Consider the following 20200-nt stretch of genomic DNA (forward strand, 5'->3'; position numbering starts at 1 on the left):
ATACAGTTTATTTTTTTCTCCACTCATGTGACTCTCTCTGAGATCTACATACTCTAATGATTACTCAATTTACATCTGATTTAGTATCTGCTTTTGTGTCTCATTTACTTAATTCATACATTTATTGAGTAACGGGTTGTCTAGAGGCACGAAGCCTATTTCTGCAGGAGGTCACTTAGATTTCCACTGGGTTTAATGTTTTAATTCCTTTTTAGCTGCTAGCAAAATATATTTTGGTAACTAAAATATTGTTTTTTCATTCATTTACATAATAGTGAAATGAATACATCTTTTCTTTAGACATTCATAGGCCATAATCACTGATGGGAATGGGTATATTTCAGTTGAGTATCAGAGGAGATAATTTCACTACAGTGCTTTTAATTTTTTAAAATTTCATAATCGTTTTACAGACAAGCATGGCCTATAATGACACTAACAATCCTATTCAAACCTGCCTCTTTTATCAGGAGAGCACTCATTTTTATTTTTTCAAATAACATCACCTAACAAAATTGAAGATGCAGGCAAGCCCCATAGCTTAAAAAAAATTAAAAAAATCCCACCTCTTGCCAGCAAATTGAGGACATCTGATATGGACTCACAAAGAATCAAACAATATTTAATTTAGTATTATCTTTCAGGGTATTCTACTGGAGCCCTATTTGTCAGAAACATCCTCCCTATAAGCTATGCAAGTCTTTCTTCATTCCAGCTCATTCTATTGTGCTGGATTTGATCATCTCCCCCATAATTAGTATCTGTAATTGCAAACAAGAATAGAAACAGTCTCAGAAATAAAGAAAGGCAAGTCACAAATTCAAGGGAGTTAGAGATTAACTCAGGGTAACAAGATACAGCTCTTGTAGCACCATTAAATGCCCTAGTGACAAAAACCTACCAATCTATAAAATGTTGCCTGTTCCAGAAAACTACCCTGTGCCTGTAAAATACTGAAATGACCAAAAATACTGAAATTACCAAAGAAGCTGCCTTTGGAGAGTTGTAAGTAAAGAAAGGGAGGACAGAAAATCCTAAGAAGAAGACAGAGCTATGTCGACCTTAAAATTTAAGATTATGAGAAACTGAAGATGAAACATAGCTCTTTCATACCACAAAATGAGGAATGGGAGCTTTGGATAGACAAGACTGAGGTCTTAATGTTCTTCCATTTATTTCAGAGGTGACAAGAAGTGATTACCAGTTTACACAGGATCTTGCCCTCTAAAGAAAATCCTGGCTCTAATGAGGTCAGTGTGTTTTCTCCAGTCCTATGAACTTCAATGAGAACATGATTTTTATCCTTGCTGTTAAATCAGAGAAAGTTTTTCTGCCTGTCCACATTAGTTGTGCATTGGATATGAAATGCAGCAGATTAAGAAAGCCTACTATCAGAAAAGCCAAGTATTTTATAGTCTATATTTTACTCCATTATATAGTTTTCTTTACTCACAACTCCTGCGGAGTTATCATCTTGAAGTGACAATATCAGCAAAATTTAGATTATAAGGAACCCACTGAAGGTTATCCTCTTGTTTTCATCAAGAGGGTTGTAAGGAACCCTCTTGCTGAAAACAAGACTGACTGCACAGATCAGGTTTCTCAGTCTCCCATTAATAGGATGTTCCTTGTTTTGTGACAATGGGGATTAGGGAGCAGAAACATTTCAGGTTTGTCAAAATTACTTCAACATCTTTCACCTGAGATGTTCTGACACTTTCAAGAGCTCCTCCCTGCAAAACAGCCTTGAGTCTGCAGAGACTTTGCACCCCTTAGCTGCAGTTGCAGGGCCCAGCTCCCAGTGGTGATGTAAAGGAGCTCTCAGGTCGCTGTCATTTGCACTTTGGTGTTAAGAAGATATGTAAGGTGCTGTACATATCATACCTAAGTCCCTTTTGTGAACATTAACTCATTCTCTAACAGTCATGAAAAGAGAATTAAAACAACAATACTCTTGGAAAAGAAGACTTATTTTTGTGTAGACTTTAGACATTGGGACCTTAATGTCAGGAATGCACACAATACCAACTGCAGTCAAAGCCACATAATTATCCCTCTAACCTCTCCAACTGACACATCAAACAAACTGTTTCAGAGAAGTTCATCAGATAAACAGAGAACAAGTATAAAGTATCCAAAATACACCTGCAGAAAAGCTATGGGGAGACAGAGACATCCACCCATTAACTGAATTGCTGCCAGTGACTTGCTTGGCTCCAGCAATTGATGTAGCAGGTATCAATCAAAACCACTGAGGATTGGTAACACTGTCTTAAGAAAAATACCAGAGACATTGTCATGACCCTGGGAAGGCACAACGTTGATCTGACACCTCATGAAAACCCAACATTCACAACCACATGCAGTAACACAACTCGGGACAGACCCAAGAAAACTGGCACCTACTGAGTCCTCAGGGCCTCTGTCAGTAAGGGGGTTCTTGGAACATTCTTGGAACATCTCCTGAATAGGTACTTGCAGCTCCACTTCCTAGTGACACCTCGTGAGTTCACACAACCATCTCTGCAACTGCATAAACATTATGCCTTCATTTGAATGAAACCCTAGTAGTGGAAGGAACAAGCCTAGTTTCATGTGATATAATAATCCATGCACATACTCTTCATTCTACACATAACATTGAACCTAGAACCTATTGAACAGAATTTCTCAGTACAAGAACAGGAACAGCCTCCATCTGTTAGTCTGGGATTCACAGGTTGCTTCTAATTAACATTCCTTGATTTGAAAGCAAAATTCAGCTCTGCCTGAGCAGTCAAAGCTTTAAGACTTTCAGGTATCTTGGTTTAAGATCACTATGGAGATTTACACATGCAAACAGATTTCCTGCCTGTCTATCCCCATGAGCTGCATTCTCATTTTTATGCTGTAGCAGCTAAGGGAGTCTGAGAGCAGGAATTCTGTGCTGTGGCACTACTTCAAAGTGCATGCCAACGATTTATGATAGACTGTCATAAATCACAAATGGAAGGGCAAGGAATGAAATGCTGCTTCCAAGTAATTCTTATTGACTCTGGAGTGGGCAAGAGCTGACCTACATTCAGTAGTGCATCAAAGAAATCCCTAGGCCAGGATAGTCCATCTCCTAGAAAGCACTCTTTTAGCCTGGTTCGCTAGTACCTGGGCCAGTTTCACTTCATTAGCTTGGCCTGTAAGTTTCTAGCAGCATTTCAGGTTTACAGAACCAAGACAACCATCAAGGAATAATACTCTAATACATACAGAAAATAATGAGGCATTGGCCCATTTAAGCCATTGCCTCTGAGCTGCTCTGACCTCTTAGGTAGTCAGGTGGCACATCTTGTGAAATAATGTTTCCAGATCACACCAGTCCCTCAATGACAAGCAAAACAAGAATGCTTTACATTCTGAGAGCACAGCTATGACATCTAGAAGTGCTATTTCCATCAGTGCAATGCCTGGAATAGCGCTGTGATAGTCAAAGAAAAAGACCAATTCCATGTGCCACTCTGTTATCATCACTTCTTAATGTTCTTAACCTAGAAAACCTGGGACCAACTGTAAACCTACTACGGTCCTAAAAATGTCCTCCAGCAGTAAAAAAGCCACATGAAGCAGCTCTGAAATTGCTGTCTGGTTCTAAATGTTACAACAAAACCTGTGGAAGTAGGTGAGACCCATCCACCTCAGCTACTCACAACCAAACATCAATCTCCAGTGTTCCATGGTAGGCTTTTATTACATGTTCTGGTATGCAGAGCAGCAGCAGATCTAAAATGAGAATCATTCAGAATCAATGGGTTGGGATTAATCTGTCCTCCTGTCCAGTGCAAGTGCTGCCACAGTAATAAACAGAAATCTGATAACTTCATACTGTCAGCACAAAATGAAACTATGACCTTGACCTGTGCAACAGCATCCAGTAATTTTTTCATAACTTCAACATACCATACTATACGGCTATGATCTAATAAGAATCTAAAAGTAATTAACTGGAATTTTTGAAAACTGAACCCTTAATCAAATATGTATTCTTATCAGGGTTGCAAGCCAACAATAAATTGGGACATTTAAAAAACTGGGATCCAATCCAATCCGTGATCTGATCAGGGTTCAATGGTTATAATAAATTGGGAGTATTAAAACTGGGATCACATCCAACACTTTATTTTGTCTAAACCACAGGACCTAGCTGCACTGTAAAGTCAGGAATACTCAATGAACAGATATACCACGTTGGATAAACTCTTAATAAATAATGATGCACAAGCTCAGGTGTCCCAAAAACATGCGGTTTAGCACAGAGCTTAATGGTGTGAATAGCAATTATGAGCATTTTATCAGAGATCAATATGAACTTTAAACAGCCATAATAATGCTTTTAGACTTGGCGGGAATGCATAGAAACAAAAGCTACATGGGGTCGCCAACAATGTGCATGTGTATGAACATGCACTAAGATGCACTATGCATTTAAAAATCTTTGATTTTTGCAACAGTCTGAATTCCAACTTTTGATTCAAAGCAATTTGGCTTTTCTACCATACTGCATATATCCATCTATTCTCATTTCATTTTGGTTTCCAGTAACACACAAACTGTTTGTAATTAAATATTAAAATAAAATAAAACAAATGCTGACAGAAAGGGAATGAAGTTTCACTCCCAAGTACTCTCTCCTCTCTAAGTGGACTCTAAATGTTTTTATTTCTGTAAGATGCATCCCTTCGTGCAGGGATCTTGCAGCTGCAAAATTAAACCTCTGTTTGCCAAATATCAAAAACATATGTATTGATTTTTAAACTATGGGAACAGGCAAGAAGCATCAGGGCTGATAAGATGAGAGAAATGCTCTTCAGTTGCTGGAAGGTTTCTGAAAAGTAAAGGGAAGTCAGTCTTTAATACAAAAACTGAAACCATTTAGTTTTACTCCAATTTGAGATACCGTATAACTTAAGCATTCAGTTCATACATTGAGAAAGCAGGGGCCAGATATACCTTCTGCTTCTCTAACACTACTCAAACCTCACTTCTATTAAAAATTTTTCCTCAATTAACTCCAATGAGGACTACAAAACCAAGACTATTTTAATAAAGCTACTCCCACAAAAATGTGCAGAGGATTATTTTTCCCATGGAGTGCCTCCTCATTATCTAACTCTTATGCTACTTTAAAAAATCCTCCCATTTTCAACAAGGTGCTACATTTTGTAAATTTTATTCCAATGTCAAGTAAGTGTTCAATTCTGTTGGAAGAGAGAGTTAGGTCTCAGTAGGAAAATCGCAGTAAAATATCACTAAAGAAACAGGAAAAAATATTTTTCTTTCAACTGATAGTCACTTTATTTGCATTTAAAAGGCAAACAAATTATGATGTGTAAAACTCATGCATCTAATGTATTTATCCAGTTCATTTTACAATGACTTTCAAATGTTAGAAAATGAAAAGAACCCTAAATGAGTGGGAAAGAAGTGGAGGAAGGGATGAAATCTTTTTTGAGGGAAGGAAAAGACAAGGCCTCTCCCAGTATTTAATAATGTAGCAAACATCCTATCGTTAAAATGATAAATTCTGAGTAATTTACACTGAACACACTAAAAATACAGATTTGAGTCAGCTTGATCAAAATAACCCTCAGATACAGCGTTTGTTTCTTCCTTTTATGGGTAGATTCTCGACCTTTGGAGCACATGCTTTATTACAGCTGAACTCTTTGAAGCATGAACAAAATGATGAGTTTATTTAAAATAAGGCCTCAGTCCAATGAAGCATGTGACTTGTGTCAGGAAGGACAAACCACCACCTCAAAGAATTGTACCCTCAGTTAAGTCAATACTCCTGCACTATCATGAGGCTCCTGTCTTTTTCCAGTCAAAATTCACTGACATTGCATCACCTTGGCATAATGAAAACTAAAGGAGGTAGGGGGAGAAGAAGAAAATAATTTAAAGGAGGTGCTGAATTCATATTCAATTGGACACAGATAAGGCTATTACTAAAGAAGGAATGCCTAACATCCAAAGTTCCGGTTCACTACTTGAAGCTTGCAGAAGTAGTAGTCATGTAATAAAGTATTGGCTTTGAAAAGAAAAGAAGCCTGTGGCTAAGGTCTGGAACCAATTCTTAGCTTGACAGGGACTTTTTAGGAACCTGGACAAGCAGTTGCACTGCCTGCATGTCACATTCCCACCCAGAGGACATTTTTTTTTTCCTGTCAGATTTTCTCTCTTCCACCTCAACTGTTAGTGCTTGGGGTCAGGCCCAAGATTCCCTAACAGCAATGAACACGATGAGACCTTGATCTTGGTGGGGATTGCTAGGGAACACAAGCAGGAAAAAAAATAAAATATATCAGCATTTCAGTGCAGGATGTGGAGCTGCTTCAGAGAACTGCAGCTACATGTCAGCACTGAGAGTTCTTCTGAAAACTGAGACTGGGACAATGTGGAATGGAAATAGAAATTACTAGGCTAGCAAAATAGTAAATTTATTTTCACTTTCTGAGGTTCAAATCTGAAACTTGGCAGCCCATAAAAAGAGTTGCCAGGCAAATTTATGCTGAGGACCAAAGTGCAAGCAAATCCTGTCCTTTTGGGAATCATCTGCATTACAGAGTGAGCACTGAATACTCTGTCTGCATACGCCCACTAGCTCTTAACACATTCTGGATGTGCCAGACTTGTTGCACATGCACTGTTCAATTCCTTCTCTGTGCAAGCAGGAAATCCAACCTGTTCCAGGCATGATGGGCTTACACTCATGCAGCACACCTACGTAAGAGCTGATGTTTCCCGTCAGAGGCAGATTCACTGAGCTTGTACTGCACAGCCAGCCCATAACTGTAAAGTGAACACATCTGACATTTTTGCATGTCTGAGGCTTATCAAAATTTCTGGAAGAAGGCTGCAGTCTTTATAGAAAGCCTGTCCCTGGGATTTTGTGAAATATTGTTGTTCCTATCCAATACCAATCAAAAAACTCTGCAAAATTATGAGAGACAGCCTAGTCCTGTAAACTGAAAATGCACTTTCTACCAAAAAATATTTCTCAGCTGAGATCTTGGAACAGTATCCTGCTTTTTGGAGAGCTGCCAAGCATATATTGCATGCAAAACCAATATCCAAAACCAGGCAAGTTACACAGCTGCTAAGATGCTGAAAAGCACTTGATCATTAATCCTGTCACACCCAGCCCAAAAATCAACTACTCTAACCTCTTCCACTAGTGTTGTCCACTTCCAAAATGGACAACATGCCCTCTGAAAAAACGAAAACAGTCAGACGAAAAACCATAGTATCTTTTAGTATGGCAGGCAGTCAGCATTTAAGAAAACTGTTTAAGCAAAAAATCTGACTTTAGTATTGTAATAATTGAATTGAGGATCTGAACAAGAATTAGTTATACAGCTAAAGTAAAATTAGATCTGCATTTAAGTTATTCTAGAAAGGCTAAATTTTAGAAAAGCAATTTTAGCTTGTTCAAGCTGTTAAATAGAGGATTTGATCACAGGTATCAGGGGACAAAACTTGCTGTATTTCTCTAGTATTTTCTACTATTACATCCCCCGTAGTTTTAACACACGCCCATTTCACTCAACAAGAACAGATCTGAAAATATGAATGTGTTCTACTAAGCCTCAGTTTTATAAATACAAGACCAAGTATGCAGGATTGCAGCTAGTGAAGTCATAGGAGCAGATGATCTATGGTGTGAATGTGCCACAAGGTTTTCTTTGCCAATATGTGCATTAAAATCTTGGACTTGAATTACATTACAGAATTACTAAATCTTGGGACAGAGCTATAAAACTTGTCTTTACTGTCTTACTGAGCATCATCATTAGGTGAACAGTCAACAACCAAGCAAAAGGACTGCTCTACATTCAAGTCAGGTAATGTTTCCTTAGTGATTTTAATCAATTTCCCAAACAGTTTTTACCCATACAGGAGAAGTACTTCTTTATGTAATTATTCTCTAACAAAAATAGAGCCTCTTCTATTTTATGACCAGCTCAAGAAGGGTTCAATAGTAAGCCTGTAGGTAATCTTATGTGGACAAACACATAGCCATGCTCTTAATTTAGAAAGTTGAAGCAAATTGCTTGTTTTTACAGCACATGTTGCATTCCTTTGAGGATAACATAGGGAAAATTTCTTCACTATTTTTCTGGGATTTAAAAAAATTTTTTAAATTTGAATCCCCCAGAGATATAAGACATACTACCTGATACAAAAGTGTGATATTCCTATACTTGGACCTTACAGAAGAAGAATCAAATAAGTGAGTTAAAAATATCATCTTGGTTCATCCACTTCTCAACACACCTGCTGTTCTCCATTTCAGTCACAAACTCTTCCAGGTCAAAACTGAAATCATTACTAGAGAAACCAGGATGATGAAGACATTGAGCTGCCAGTTTCTAATGCAGCCGTACCAAGTTACTGTCAATCAGTGACTGTAATTAAAAAAAAGCACACAACGCTAAAGAAATATTAAGAACAATTATCTTGTGTCCAATTGGAACGTTAGACCTCTAGACAGAAGGGTTCATTCCTTCCAGCCTGCCAACATTTTAGTAAATGACACTGGCCCTTTAACAGATGGGATACATGCTTCTTAGCTTGCCAGGATCCTAATAAAAGACACTGGCTTCTTTAAAATGAAGGACACATACCTCTCAAATTGCCAGTATCCAAATTGGGAGTCAGCAGTTTAATATAAAGGCACTCATCAATCTGGCAAAAATCAAGGACACGCACAGAAATTTTAAAACAAATGGTACAAAGTTTCTCCTGACACTACTTAACTTAGATGAACTAAATACTTAAGCACTGGCTAAGCATATCCAGTAGCAGTGCTGTAGTAACTAGATACCTTGCCAGCTTTTAAAATAGTAAAAATTAGCAGCAGACTTCAAGGGTCTGGACTGACTTTTTCCCCAAACCCACTAGCCACTACTTATAGGGCTGACCATGCACTGCATGACTCAAATGAAAGGAGGGTGTCTTTTCCCTGGGCACTAACCAGTACCACAAAGGCTGACCCGTGTGGAAACACCCTCTGCACAAAAGAAACCACATCTGCTTCCATTCCCTCTCCCAGGAGCAGGATGCTCCAGTGAAGGAGAGGCCTCTGAAAAGTTTTCTGCTTGCACTGACAAAATGTATTACTACAACTTGTAAAGTTTTACAGCATCTGCAGACACTTCTTGAGAGCCAGAAACTAAGGGCTCTTCAACTTTTCTGATAGCAGCCATCAGAGGGAAACAAAGACCTTTTTCAGCATATGAAGTACCTCTGGATGAACTGAGGAAAGGGAAAGTGGAGTTTTCTGAACCTTGTTGACACTGACAAACTGTTCCTGATTTCTGAAGAGTAGACATGGGGAAAAGCAGAAAACTGTAAAATCTCTTAATCTGGAAAGAGAAGGAATTCACTAAGACTGGGCATAGAAAAGTGTATTTTATGAACAGGACAGACTCCCAGGTCTCACCTCAGAAACAGAACAAATCCTAGCAGGCACTCACCCAACTTCTTGCCTTGCCCTCTTGCCCAACCCACTGCTGGCAGACTCCTGCCTCTGCAGACTGATTTTAACCATCTGAACCCGCTTTCTTTCAGGTGTTTCCTTGGTATATTCAACATTTGTTGCATACGTATTTCTGCAACACGTGGTTTACCAGCAAACACTGTGCAGAAAAGAATATACCAAAGCACAAAAAACACTATCTGATGGCACACCCAGCTGAAGCCAAAGAAGTCTGAAGTGCTGGAAAACAATGGCAAAAACTGTGAGGAGAGAAGGGAGGAGGATCTTGCTGTAGAGAAGCAGAGGAGAAAATTACTAAGTCAGCTGCTCTTGGGAATGGGCAGAGGTGAAACAGGTTTTGAAGGAACTGATCTTCACCAGCTAAAGCAGAAGCTGGGATTTGAATGCAACAGTGAAGTTCACAGAAACTGCAGAACAACAAGCTCCTGTCACACAGCAGCTCTGACTCAGCCAGGACTAGCCTAATGCTCTGGCTTGCCTGGACCTGACTGCAGTGGGCATTGTCTGGGACAGGCTGGGTGGCTGTTCCTTCAGGAAACCCCTTGCTCTGAAGTTTTTCACTTGATGAACAAAGATGCTCCTGCCATTTACTCACCTTTCACGCTCATCTTTCATTTTCTCCAGCTCCTCCTCTTTAAGCATGCCTTGCTTTGGAGTCCCCTTCTGATCTGCCTTCCCACTTTTATCTTCTTTCTTCTTTCCAAATCTGTTAAGGATATCAAAGAAGGAGTCATGAGGAAATAATTACAGAAGAAAAAACAGTACTTATCTATCATAAACCACAGAAATTTTAGGCAATCAAAACACTGAGTTTTTATCTTAGTGACTCATAAATTTCCCACATTGCAAGACATGTTAGCAGTATTACCTGGACCATAGGCAAGAGGAAGGACTGGTTACAAATTGACTTGGATCCTGTACTTTTGAAAGCTCTTGCTTGAAACTTAGTTGAAAAGCCCTGTCAAACCTGGAGTGCAGGGCATTGCAGAGCTGAAATATTAACACGGCACACCTTACAGTGGCTGAAGGCTCCTCTTGCCACATGACAGCTCACTGAAAGTCATCTGCAGTGGCTGTAGTGTCACCACCCAGACTGGGCCACTGCTTTCCTCTTACCAGTAACTACTGTCTCATTCATGACATCCTAATTTTAGGATTTGTTCTTTGTTTAAATGAGCATGCAATCAGAAAGAATAAAATCTTGCTTTGTTCCAAGAGTGCAAACCTAGATAGTTCGTAAGAGCTCTTTTTTAAACTTCTGGGGTTTTCTTTCTGCCTGGTAATATACTATCATGTAATATTTATGCTGTGAAAGTCCTCCAGAGGCCCCAGTGGGTTTGGGGCTTGCACTGTTGTTTTATACACTGTACAAATATGCATAACAAGTCTGCTTTACCCAGCCTATAAAAGGTGGCTGAACTGGGAAGCTACATTTAATTTCTGGTGGAGTTAAGACGGAATACTGGGGTCAAATATGCACATGAATTATGGACCAAACAAGAAGTTTAAAAACCTCCCCTCCTCTGCACAGATTTAAAATTCTCAGTTCCACAGTAAATGATCAACCTGTATCTTCCACTGCAAATTCATGTGTTCTTATATGCATAACAATAATGTACAGAAAAGTAATTACTTCTTGATTAAATATACTATATCACAAACTAATTACTGCGACTCAAAACCTCAAACTCTCTTCTGTGATAGTTTGCAGCATTGCCCCCGTGATCTTTCTTATACCCTTTTTATTTTTCATGTCAGCCCAACCTACCTCAAGTAGAACAGCTGAACTACTGTGACTACACTTAAGCTGTAAATCATTGACTTTGTTTCTCCACAGACAAAAGCAGAAATTTTGCAAATAGTCAGGCTCATAACCATCCGAATTTTTTGTGAATTTAATTAATAATTCTGAGCTCATAGTAAAATGAAATTACTGGGAACTCTGCAGCAAGTTTTCCAGACAATAAGAACTTGGTTAGAAAGAGAATGATGGATGTGAGAGGCAGACACATAGCATGTGGTACTAATAAAAAGGGCAAATACTACAGGTAGTAACATGAGATGCTTTATAGTGCCTCTGTCATGGACTGTGCTGGGGAGCAGACAGCCTCCATGGCTTTCTCTTTTTTCCTGAGTGTTGCCATAGAGATAGATGGTGTCCTGCATTCTTTGAGGGATCCTTTGCTCAAAATATACACACACCTTGTCTACGAACGATCTTCAGTTCCTTTTTCATTTCAGCACTTCCAGAAATACAGAATATACTTTTCACTCTTTTCCTGAGTGTAGAGCAGCACACTGATTTCACTGCTTCTTTCTGAGTTCCAGCAGTTCCAAAGACTGGAGTCACACACCCCATCAGAAAGTGGTGGCAGTGAAGGCAGCAGTCAGGAAACACGAGAGAGACAGAGGTTGTACATAGAGTGAGGAGAAACAAAGTAAGGTAGGTGCACAGGTATGAAATTACCCAGGTGAAAAAGAAAAGCTAAGTGAAACTCTGCATATATCACTCTCTAGAGATGCTGGGCAGCCAAACAAAATCACCTGGGTATGAGCACCAGCAGGCTGCTCCTGAAACACCGTGCTTTCTGACACTTGCTCATGCTGGGAAGGTCTCATGGCAGTTTTCTCAGGAGGCCACATTAACACTTGCATCTTGGTCATAATCCAGCTCTGGTACTTTGTTTATATTCAGACTGCCTGCTTTTCTCTTACAGTTTCAATTATAGGTTTGTGGAGTTTCATATTCAACTGTAGCATGTATTGATTTTGAAAACATTATTCTTGGGCATTTTGTATTGCTGCAGGGAGTTGAAGTTGGATATGTTGCATACTCAAGAGAAATGTAAAAAAAAAAAAAGTCTTTAACAGGCGTCCCTTTCAAGCCTAGATATTATTTCTTGCTTACTGGAGAAATACATTTTAAATAAAATAAAGTGACAATTTGGATTGCAATAACTGCCAACATGACAAACCTTACAAAAACAGTGCTGTTTGCTGGTAGAGCTGCTCTTGCCATAAATTTGGCAAGTTTCAGTGTTATTATAAACTGGGAATAATGAGTTGGTCTTGATGATAACAACTTTTGTTGTTGTGCTGCATTGAGGGTAGTGTAGCCAGCACGTTGAGGGAAGTGATTTTGCCCTTAGACTCCACTCTTGCAGGACCCCATGCTGAGTGCTGCATCCAGCTCTGGGGACCTCCAACATTCAAAAGGATGTGGAGCTGTTGGAGTGAGTCCAGAGGAAGCCACAAAGATGCTCAGAGGACTGAAGCACCTCTCCCATTAAGAAAGGCTGAGAGAGCTGGAGTTGTTCAGCCTGGAGAAGTGAAGGTTCCAGGGAGAACTTAGTGCACCTTCCAGTACCTAAATTGGGTTACAAAGAGATGGACAGGGATTTTTCCCAAGGGCAAGGAGTGGTAGGACACAGGGGAATGGCTTTAAAGTGAAAAGGGGTAGGTTTAAATTAGATATTAAGAAGAAATTGCTCACTGAGCATGGTGAGGCACTGGAACAGGTTGCCCAGGGAAACTGTGGAGTTGCTGGAGGTGTTCAAGGCCAGGTTGGATGGGGCTTTGAGAAACCTAGGACAGTGGAAAGTGTCCCTGCCTACGGCAGGGTGGAACTGGTGATCTTTAAGGTCCCTTCCACCCAAACCATTATATGATTCTATGACTATTTCTTTGCAATTTTTTGCTTCAGATAGATTTGTGCAGGGTTACAATTTTGGCTTGTTATACTAAGTACGCAGCATATAGCTCAAGGCTAGGGAAATATTCAGATGTAGGGGTTTTTTTTCCTGTTCTGCACACTGCTATACCATAAACATCATTCTCTTATTATTACTGTTTTTCATTCTGTTCTCTCATTATTATGTTTTTCAGCTCAACAAAAATCTCGCACAAATATTAGAAAAGAAAAGCAGCACAAAATTTAACAGTGTTAAGAAAAGAAATATACACAGACAGCATTAAACCACAAAGAACCAAGTATCATCTCTGTCTGAATTTATACACCCTGTCCTAAAAGTTATGGTCTGCTCACTGAAGTGTTCTGATTGGCATAGGCTTCTGATGATAAAATTAACTTCCAGCCATTGTAATTTTGCATGGGTTTGTGAGGCTTAATAGTCTCTACTGCTTATTGGAACAACAAAAAAAAGAGGTAGTAAGAGTACTTGCTGCATGATCAAATTAGGTTTGATCATATTATTGTTGATATCAGTATGAGAGCCTCCACTGACTTCAACAAGAACAGGATAAAATCTATTGTCAAATTACACTATGGAATTAATCAAGGCCATATTAAAATTCTATGGAAACTGAATGGCTTTAGGATTTGAAAATGCCAATTCTCCAGGCAATGAATAATTGGACTGTGGTAAAATCTGCCTTCCATATTAATACTATTGTCAGCAGAATAAAAACATTAATGAAAAACTGTATGGTACACACATTTTTAAAATGTCTGTTTTGCTATACTGTGCACAGTCAAATTTGCTTTAGCTTAATATCTGATGGATTCATTACTCTGAAAACCTTTTATAACAAATGGAGAAATATAACTAGAAGACCTGAAAACAAATGGATCAGCTGTATCTTCTCATTCTATAGCCATCTATAATCAATTTATGTCAAGTGAAGCCACTGGTCATTGCAATGACAGTAAGGAAATAAATCCATGCCTTCCCAGGTTGAGTGAGTGCCCCAGATCTTTGATTATTCACGGTAAATGCCTGGGAAGCACTGTTCAAGATGTTACACCCCAGTTTACCTTAGTATATTTTTCAGTTGGGAAAGTTAATATTCCAACTACTCAGAGCACAGTTCTGTAAATAAAAACATAAAGGGTTTTTCTTTATGTGAACAGATCTTTGAGTGCTTTGTGCTTTTGGGAAAAGCCCATATGCAGCTGCTGAAAATGTGCTGTGCAAGAGTGAGGCATTATCCTATTTCTATTAATTTCAAAGGGTGCCCTGCAAACAACTGCAATTGTTCCCCTCAGAAACATTAAGGAAATAAAGTCTCTGAATACCAAATGTATGTTGTCTTGTAGTATTTATTGCCATTCTATTTGCTATAGCATTAAAGCATATGTATGCCTCTTTCCAAGGATTCTAAGGGATAAAAATGAAAACAAACCTACTACAGACCTGCTCTGTTATTACTTGGGATAAATGTCTTGCAAGCAAGACCTAAAGCTGTGGTCATGGCAACACTTCGTTTCCGTGTGGAGCCGTGGGCTTCCAGATCTCAAATGTGTTGATATTTGCTTCAAGGATTAAAAAGCAGGCAGGTCTATAGTCCCAGACTTCTAAGCAGCAGAAACATCTGGTGGGTGGAACCTTGAAGCTGCTTGCTGACTAAATTCAGCAATTTGGATTTCTTAGCTAATTCAGTTGCCCAAGATTAGGAGGTTCCACCACAGCTAACAAGGTACATAATGAAAGCACAAACATCTGTGGGAAAATAATTCAAGAGAGCCTATGACACAGTCAAGCAAGACACAAAGCCTAACACTGTCAGAAAATCTTGACATCTCCAGAAATGATTTGTAAAAAACCAGAGTGATTTGTAAAGTACATATAACAAAAGCTCTGACTCCAAGTCATTTCACAGCAAAATGGGGAAAAATGCTGAGATTATTAAAGCAGGTCCCTTATGAAAGGCTAGAAATAACTCTTAAAATTAAATTTAAATGTGAGTAAGAATGAATAAGTGAGAAAGAAAGATAAAGATACTAATAAGGTATGATTTTCAGGTCCACACAGGGACTATAAAAAGCTTATTAACTGCCACTACTGCGGTGTGTTTTAAGTTATTTTATCACTCAGCTTTTACGGTAGAAGAAATACTCTAGAAGCAGCGCTGTGCTTTGATTAATTGCTTTCATACATACACTTTTACAGAGTATTAAACATTGCTGTAAAGATCCTTAGTGAATCAGACTTGATGGTGATTACAGGCCAGGCTCATTTTACATTTATGTTAATAGCAGCATTAATGAAATACATCTTTCACATTTTTAGTGGCTCTCTAAATACCTAAAAGGTTTGTTACTAAATGTTTACTTACTGGGCAGAAGTGTGCCATTGAGTATTACACCATTGGGATCAAGAGCTTTGCAACAGCAAAAAAAAAAAACCACAGAAAGAAAATAACATGTTTTGGTAAAACATGGTAAAAGGGCAGCTAGGTGCTGGGGGGCTGTGGAGAGGAGGCATTAAGCATCTCTTTTCCTGGTCCTCTGCCAGCCCCTTGCTCCCAGAGAGTGGATCCCATTCCCTCTGTGGAGGATTTAGCCACAGCAACACAGAGATGCCCCTCCCAGTGTACAACATGCATTACAGCAAAACCTCCTCATGACAAAGCCTTGCCCAGGAGCAGGTTGTGACCCAATCTCCCTGCTTTGGTAGGGTGAAAGGAAGGTGCCAATAAGATGATGAACACAGGAGAGGGTTATTTCAGCCCCTGCTGCTCTCTCCTCCTGGGTGGGGAGTGCCTCCAATTCTGGGACAGTGCTCTGTACAAACCAATCCTGTTGGGTAAATTGGTAAGGGAACTGGAAAATAAAGAGGAAAAAAAGGACTTTTCGTTCGATCTGGTGAGGTGTGCTTGCAGGAAAGGCTTTTGCAGCTGGGCTGCTGCCTCCCTGTTCTCCCACCACTAGGGCTCACTCCCAGGGAAGCAACAAGAGGAGGGAAGCAAAACCAGCAGCTTTCCACAGCAAACAACAGGGCAGCTTAGGCAACCACAAACCAGCTCCCCTGAAAAGGGAAAAAATGACCTAACCTCTGATTTATTATATATCAGTGGAGGCACAGAACAAATGGCCCAAGTGTGCTATTCTACAATTATTATTTGTGTTTCACAAATGTAGCTGAACTTCAGGAATGTGAGTATCCTCATATTTAGCTATCTTCAGATTATTTTGGGAGATATCCACATTATGCTAATGCTGTGATCAGAGTTAAAATTACTACGATCAGCAGGAAGAGGAAAGATATGCAGAAGTTGCAAATATAAAAAAATTCCACTTATTATGCTCCTGTACATCAAAATTAGGCAAACAAGTGCCATTTTTGTATTTTTTATTTACTGTATCCGACTGCTGGAGCTAGACTAAAACGACTGAACTTCCAGAACCAGTCTAATGGGAGTAAAACTTATCTTTTAAGAATTCTGATTAAACACAACCTCCCCCCACCCGTTTATTTCTTTGATGCCCAAATTAGCATCTTTTCTGCAGCATGCTGAATTAATTAGTACAGTGACAAAGAATTAGTCCAGATAAGATCAAAGCTGAAACCATATTTATCTGGAATTTGAAATTAAGAGCAGAGAGTATTAACCCTCAGCACTTCAAGGAGCTTTCCACATGGCACACTTAGTACGACTTCTGCGAGTTCATTCAAAATAAATCAACAGTGCAATTTTTTTTTTCCCACTGAAGTTTTGCTAAAAGGGAAATAAATTTGCCACGAATTCTGCTACAATGTGAAACTGCCTTTAATGCAGACCCTGTACATGCTACTCATTATGTAACTTGTAGGCATCAGTAGAACAAAGCAAACAAAGCTGAGAAAAGATACTTAATCAAATTTGTATTAATGCATGGATCATCACATTGTTACAGACTTAAGGGCTACTGAAAGAATTCCCAGCACTGAATCTCAGAGGCTGCCTGCTGTAACACCTCACAGGTAAATAATCCATAATCTTCAGTGGAGAGGGTCACACAGAGAAATGAAATGTCAAACAGAAGCCCTAAATTACAAAGTGAAGTTTAAAGTTTACTCTGAGAGTATCAACCATGTGGACAGCAATAAAGGAAAATCTTCATTTCTGGTATCACTGCCTTGAATATTATCTGTGTTTCAGTACCAGGTAAGACTGGATGCTGTTTCCTATGTGACATGCAGGAGGCTGATCTCTTGCCTAGAAATTGCAGAATGAAGACAATTTAAATAGTGCCCCCAAAATCTTCTTACCCATCTTCCCAAAGCCTTTGAGCCCCCATAACCTTATTTTTTAAGCACAGAACTTGCTCCTAAAAAGATAGAGGTGAGTTACTGTAACTCATTCTGATAATTAGGTACTAGGAAATTCTTACTAGCAGAGCACTCCTGTTCATCTATACCATATGCAAAATCTTGTTTCTGCGGTATAAAAAATGACCAAAGACAAAACCTAAGGGAGTCTGTTGGCACCCTAAGACCTGGGCCACCTGAGCTGAAGTGTAATCCCACATAAACCAACGGAATAGAAGAACTCTCACCAACTACTGTGTAAAGCTAGACAACAGAAGGCAGTTGTGAAGAGTAATCCTTTATACTTCAAGAAGCTTATTTTTAGAAAACATGCTGAGGTAGTCTGAGTCCTGGGGGCAGCACTTATGAAAAGGGGTCACCACTTCTATTTTCTGACCAGGAAAATAGTAACGTTCAATGGCAGCTAGGCACCTGTTTCCATGAAATGATGTTTTAACCATCCAGTGACCACACTGCTAGTCTTTTTGGTCATGTGGACAAAAATTTTGCATCCTACATTACATATATCACAAAAGAAAAATCTGCAGTAAACAAGGACAGCTGTGATTTACAGCTTGATCAGAAGGAGGAAAAAATCAATTTATGGTCTGTCCAATGCAACAAGCACTGCCTGTTTGCCCACCAGACTGGGGAATTGCTCTGTACCAAAATAAGAAATTATTCCCAGATAGCCTTATTTGTCCCAGCTTCCACAGAGCAGCAGTTATTTCCCCCTCCTGGTTTCCCTTTACAAGCATGTAATTTCTTCTGAAGCGAATACTAATTCTGTTCCAAACCATGCAGAGAAACATTGCTGTACCTTCTCTGTAAGGGGTCTGCAAATGGCAACCTGCCAGCCCCAGGGGAACATGATAATCCCATCCATGTCTTGGGCATGGGAACTCCACATTCAAAACAAAAAGACTTTGATGACTTTGCTTTCCTAATTTCCATTTCGTAGTCTCAGGAAAGGGGAAGGGGAAAGGGAAAAGAAGTAGGCAGTTAGGCTTGCTATTAATTTTTCTGGATATTTGTTATTCTTTTCCATGCAGCAAAATATAAATACAGTTTCTGACTTAGCCTATTCATCTAAGGTGCAGTCAGTAAGGCAAAGTGGGAGATGCAGAGTGGCTGTGCAGTCTGCTGATGCTGCCAGCAGCCCCTCCAGAACCACTTGCTGACTTTGTGGTTTTCAAAATCCTGCAGTCAAGTGAGAGCCAGCACACCTCTATCCCAGCAACACCTGCAGCCCTCTGCAGGTAGCTGAGAACCACGCAAAGGTGGGACAGGGAAAAGACCAACTTAAGGGAGCTAAAGAGTAGCTCTTTGGGTGCCAAACTTGACAAAAACAGGCTGCTGAATTTTTTCTTTTGTTTTCTCCAATGTTGAGTGTCTCTTTCGATTATTACCAGCCACATGACCCCAGATTTCACTAAAGTATCATCTACATCTACATGTATATGTATTATGCATGTTTGTCAGAGAAGGACTTTTCATTTTTCTCATGTCATAACTCTCACAGTATTAATTGCTTTTCTTAGCATTTTAGCTGCTCATGCACTTCATGAGAGTCTCCACTTGCACTACAAAACTTTTTGCTCAGCCCTCTTGGCTATGGAAAACAACATAGAACTGTGACATTATCAGAACTGCAGATACAAAACTCATGAGGCAAATTAAATACACGACATTTGCAAAACGAAACTGAAAACCTGCTACATTTGCACTCAGAGCCATGATATTTTGAGGTGTCAGACTTGCTAATGATCTCACCACTGCAGGGCTCACCTTCTCATGTGCCTTCCTCCCCTTACATGTCACAGTGGGGATTTGTTGGGGCTTATCTGACTTTCATGAAGCAAACCTGCACACTGCAGGTTCCAAAAAGATCTCTAACGAAAAACATCCTTGGAAACAGCAGGAGTCCAGAGGACTCCCCAGCCTATTTCAATTGAGACAACTTGCCAGTTTTCATGAAGGCTCCATTCTGTGGAATATAGTGACTATAATGACAGTTAATGTTGAGCATATATCACCATATCCATTCCAATATCAAGAAGAAATCGAGTCACAAAGGGTAAAAACGATGCACTCAGTTTAAAAGGTCCTATTCTCTTTCTCTACTGATCAGCTCAGAGCTATGATTTCATTACCACTGCATATCCACCTGCCTCATTTTCCAACCAGTTTGCTATGATGCTTTTTCCCCCCATCTCCTCCTTCTCCCCAACACACTCACCCTCCACACTCCTTTCATAGGCTCTACTGCTGCACTGCTACAAAAACACCTCTTTCTGGGGATTTCTGCTGGAGACTGCACAAAGGGAACGTGTCTTGGGCACCAGCACTCTTGCTTCCGAGACATTGAGCAGCAATCTGCAGTGAGGACAATCTCCAGTGGCTGAGAGATCTCTCCAGAAAGATCTCTACCACTCTTTCTCAGCAGGATGCATTAGCCTTATTTGAGCTCAGGCTCAGAGTACTTGATAAACTCTGAACTAAGAGAATTCACAGTAAAGAGATGCTTTTTGAAGGGAGATATAAGAGGGAGAGAGATGGCTCTTGAATAGGCAAGGGAGGTTGTAAAGGCAAAAACACCCCTACTTGCTTTTAGGTTTTGTAATGGACTTCTAAAGAT

At 39.6% G+C, this 20200-nt stretch overlaps 1 protein-coding gene across 3 annotated transcripts in view; it reads right to left on the minus strand.

Annotated features, from left to right (window-relative positions):
* The window catches only part of PARD3B (par-3 family cell polarity regulator beta), a 395877-nt gene that overhangs the window by 86910 nt on the left and 288767 nt on the right, over positions 1 to 20200 (minus strand). For all 3 annotated transcript variants that reach the window (XM_039719949.1, XM_039719858.1, XM_039719777.1), the window contains one exon: positions 10128 to 10238. In XM_039719949.1, the coding sequence (XP_039575883.1) occupies positions 10128 to 10238 (111 nt within the window). The remainder of the gene's footprint in view (positions 1 to 10127; positions 10239 to 20200) is intronic.

This window comes from Passer montanus, unplaced genomic scaffold (assembly GCF_014805655.1).
Source record: "Passer montanus isolate IOZ18808 unplaced genomic scaffold, ASM1480565v1 scaffold1, whole genome shotgun sequence".
NCBI classification, from domain to species: domain Eukaryota; kingdom Metazoa; phylum Chordata; class Aves; order Passeriformes; family Passeridae; genus Passer; species Passer montanus.